Source organism: Atta cephalotes (genome assembly GCF_000143395.1).
Source record: "Atta cephalotes unplaced genomic scaffold scaffold00078, whole genome shotgun sequence".
Classification (NCBI taxonomy): domain Eukaryota; kingdom Metazoa; phylum Arthropoda; class Insecta; order Hymenoptera; family Formicidae; genus Atta; species Atta cephalotes.
The window spans coordinates 181,108-185,547 of record NW_012130142.1 but is presented as its reverse complement, the minus strand read 5'-3'; the positions used below and the strand labels follow the sequence as shown (position 1 = coordinate 185,547).

General features: G+C 23.4%; 1 protein-coding gene across 1 annotated transcript; it reads left to right on the top strand.

Moving 5' to 3' along the window:
• Window positions 1-1,178: 1,178 nt before the first annotated feature.
• On the top strand, window positions 1,179-1,961 carry LOC105624429 (proteasome assembly chaperone 4-like). Its single transcript, XM_012205795.1, has one exon. The coding sequence runs from the start codon at window positions 1,179-1,181 to the stop codon at window positions 1,578-1,580; it is 402 nt and encodes a 133-aa protein (XP_012061185.1). The 3' UTR covers window positions 1,581-1,961.
• Window positions 1,962-4,440: the final 2,479 nt, after the last annotated feature.

Below are 4,440 nucleotides of genomic sequence, written 5' to 3'. Positions count from 1 at the left end.
ACTACTTAAACTTACTACTACTTATTACTTAAGTTAACTAATATATATAGTAGTAGTAACGTAACTACTACAGTAGTATATATAATAATATAATATATACTACACACACACACACACACACACACACACACACACACACACACACACACACACACACACACACACACACACACACACACACGCATGCACAATCTCTAAACTCTCTGCTTTAAAATAAAAATTCTCTATTGTAAAAACAAAAATTATGTAGAAAATCATTTGTTTGCAATGATAAATATAAATAAGGACTATGAGCCAAATAAATTATTTAATATTTAAATTATATGCATAAGTTATAAATAAAACAGATATTTCTGCACCGATTAGGGCATTATTAATGTTATGCGAATATAGCTTGTGTATAACTTAATAATCCAGTAAAACATAATAAAATAGAAAACTATAAAAATACATAGTCTGGTAAATAATAAAAATACAATTTTTACTATCTTTTTCCATGAATTTGATTGTTCTATAATCAAAAGTGGTACATCCACTTAATAGTATCAATAATGAATATGTTTTGAATCTTGATGTCATGTGTAAAATGGTATTTGTATTATAATAAAACATTGTTGATTGAAGCATGAAATGAATTAAGGATATTCGAAATTACGAAATATATAAATAATACATTGTAAATTAATAACTGTTACATTACATAGTGTATATTGATATTACATTGTTATTGTATATTAAAATAATTTGTGTTTTTCAAGCAGAAAATTTGTATTTTAGAAGAGGAGAATTTATTTGTAAGTAGAGAATTTATTTTGAAAGCAAAAAATTTGTGTAATTGAAACAGAAAATACTTTTCTTACCTTTTCTGTTCCCTTATGTCGTCGATGCAACAGATTTTCTAATCTAATAATAATTAATTTTAACTATTAAAAAAATACTTTAACAATTAATATCTCACTTTACGGGGCTGAGCACATTTTCTGCCAGATTCTTTCATTTTACAAAAATGTATCGAATGAGCATAATTTCAGTGAAATTGAAGGTGAGGAGCATCTTCTATCATTAGATGATTATTATTATTCTAAGTATTATTATTCTAAGTACTTTTGTGCTTTTTTATTTTTTTTGATGTTTTAAAATTATTATAGGTAACAGAGAGAACCAAAGTATATGTATAAATGATGGTAAATACAGCAGAGAAAAAATCCGAAGTAGAATTATTACCATGCAACTTCAAATTTCATAATTTTATTGTCAAAATTGGTGATACTAATATTAATTGCCAAATAATAAGGATGGAAGATTCTTTATATCTGTGGATTGGAGATTCCGTTAATGGCAGCATGGAAGACTTGTCTTTTGCTCTTACATCAAGTTTCGAGAAACAGCCTATTGCAACCAAAATTATGGGCTCTATAGCAAATGCTACATCCACAAATATGGCTAAGAGATTAAGCATGAAGTTTGGAAAAGCAATATACGTTAGTTTTAATATAACTCCAAATAATATAATATTACCAGGAATTGAAAAAAGAATTCAAGAAGAATTCAAGACACATGCAGATCTATTGAGTTTTTGACTTCGTTTATTGATAAAAACACTTTAAATATTCATTTAAACATAATTTTGTATAATGTAATAACTTTTAATATTTGTAATTAATTTAAAATGTTAATGTATTATAAAAATTTTGGATTCGAAGGATAATATGTTGTCATCTATTTATCAATTATTATATATGTGGAAGTAAACTAGATAATTTATTAGTTTATTAATGAAGAAAAAAGATTATTAATTTTTTTATATTTATTCTTTAAAAATTCAATGATTTGATACAACTTAATTGTTGATATTTGTTAGCAAATTAATTTTGATTTTATTAATTTTTCTAATTAATAACAATACCTTAAATCAATACGATTTCTTCATCATCGTTATTTGATAATAAAATTTGATAATAAAAATATATATTTTTGTTTTGATTTTTCTAGTAAATGTAAGTGATTTTCTTTAAAATATTTTTCTATTATTCTTTAAAATTCATTTTCTTTAAATTTTTTTGATAGAAATATTAATATTTTCTAAAATTATTAAATATATAAATGTGTAAAATCAGTTTAAAAAATCTATTGCTATATTTAAAGTACGCAATACTTTTTTAATCAAATAATGAAGTTAATAATAATAAGAAGAACGAATAGTTTATATATTACACGTACTTTTATTTTAAATATGTGACAGAATTTTATATTATATACATTTAAATACAATGCATATTCTTTTTCTTTCTAACAAGGATAAAATTTATCTTATATACCTTTATACTTTATATAGTTTACGATGTCATTTCACATACTTTTCAGCAGTGTTTTGGTTTTTCAGGCACCCTTCTCTTAGAAATGTTCTTAATAATAATACTTTGCCCTGATGAGATTGTTTAGAATAATTCGCTTGAGTCTTCAAGAACGCTTTGAAAATAATCGATTTTTATAGCAATTCTAAGATGTACTTGCTGTTAAAAGATTAATGGAATTAAATAAATGTAAAATTAGTATAAAAATTTACTAAGACGATTACATTATAAATGGGTATATTCATTTTTTTAAATTTTAATTTCATTTTTTAATTAAATTTAATTTTTTATATTATAAGCATTAAATATATTTTAAAATATATAAAAATTTTAAGCATATAGTCTCAAAGTATATTTGCAGTCCATTGAGAAATAAAATAAGTAATTATAGGTTGAATTAAAATAATGTTGTAAAAAATACATGGTTTGATGTATTAAATAGTTTAGCGAAACTTTCTATTTTGCATCTCATATACTTTTAATATATCTTGTTTTTTTCTTACAATTGCCATTAATCGATCATACTGTTCTCGATGTTACACTTATAAAATTACGATAAAAAATTTCGGTCTCATTTTGTCACTTTCTTACATGTATAATTTACATTAATTTACATTAAACATTTATTACACACGATGCACTTAAGAAGAAAATATTCTGTAATAGTTCCAGTTAATTGACTTTTATTTAAGCAGAATTCGCACGGGCTGCTTTTAATATATCTCCAGTGAATAAAAAAAGAAGTGATTGGGTTGAAAAGATATTAATTTTACATAATTTTAATAAATATTGATATTCGCCACATAAATATTGCGTTGCATAGTTTTTAAACACATTTCTTTATATTGATATGTTTTTCACTATATAAGAAACAATTTCTATACTCACACTTTTAATATATTTTGTAAGTTTAATTATGCCAATAATATACTTTTTATAATTTTGGGAGAAATTGTAATAATTTTGATCTATATTTTTTCTAATTAGATTTATAAATAATACAAATATATTAAGAAATTATTTTTCATTAAATTCTATGTTCAGAAAATTTAAATATCTTTTTGCGATTGAAAAATGTTTATTAGATTTTTAAAACAATTCATTCAGTTATAACCTGTTAACTTCGATAACTTGATTTGAATAATTTTTACAATTTTTTGCATAAAATTAATAGAAATTACTGTTAATTATTCTCGTAATTAGGAATATTTTTAATTCATGTGATATATATATATATATATATATGTGTATATAGCTATATGTATACATATATATGTGTGTGTGTGTGTGTGTGTGTGTGTGTGTGTGTGTGTGTGTGTGTATATGTTTAAAAAATTACGTTACAAATTAATGTGTTAATTATAATACAATTAATGAGTTTTGATTGTTTTTAACATTACGATTTTTCTCATTTCGGTGTTTAAAGTTTCAACATTTTTCTCTTGTATATTGTTAATTTTCATGTTATAATTTTTCGAGTCGGTTTTCTTTTTATAAGACTTCGAAACCGCTAATTTTTTTTTGATTATAGAAATGTAATAGTAGTAAGAATTTGAAATGTATGAGACATATCGCTTTTAGTTTGTTGATTCATTGTAAGGCCCAGTTCCACAACTCACGGATAACTCTTAACCAAAGTTCAACTTGTTTCTCATCTCTTTTCAATTTTAGAATTGGAAAGAGACAATAAATAAGTTGAACCTCGGCTAAGAGTTAACCGTGAATTGTGGATCTGGTCCTAAATGTAATATTAAATTTATAAATGTGAAAATAAATACCGGAGACAAATTCATTGAGAACAATTATGGACAATTATAATAAACGTACAATTAGTAAAGAATTTCGATAAAATTGGAATTCATATTAATTAACATTGGCTATAGTTATTCTCAGTTTTTCATTTGTACTAAACGGCTGATTTCTTCCTTACTTTCGTTAAGCTTTTTCATTTGCATAAAATAACATTGGTATAACCCATAATTAGAGCACCAGGATGTTGCGATTGCAATGAGTGCAACCTCTATAATGTCGCCTAGAAAATATATTTGTAATTCAATATATATATATATATATATATATATATATA

What these genes read in the sequence shown, in the direction of transcription:
- LOC105624429 (XM_012205795.1), top strand. Translation starts at nt 1,179, where the DNA reads ATGATGGTAAATACAGCAGAGAAAAAATCCGAAGTAGAATTATTACCA.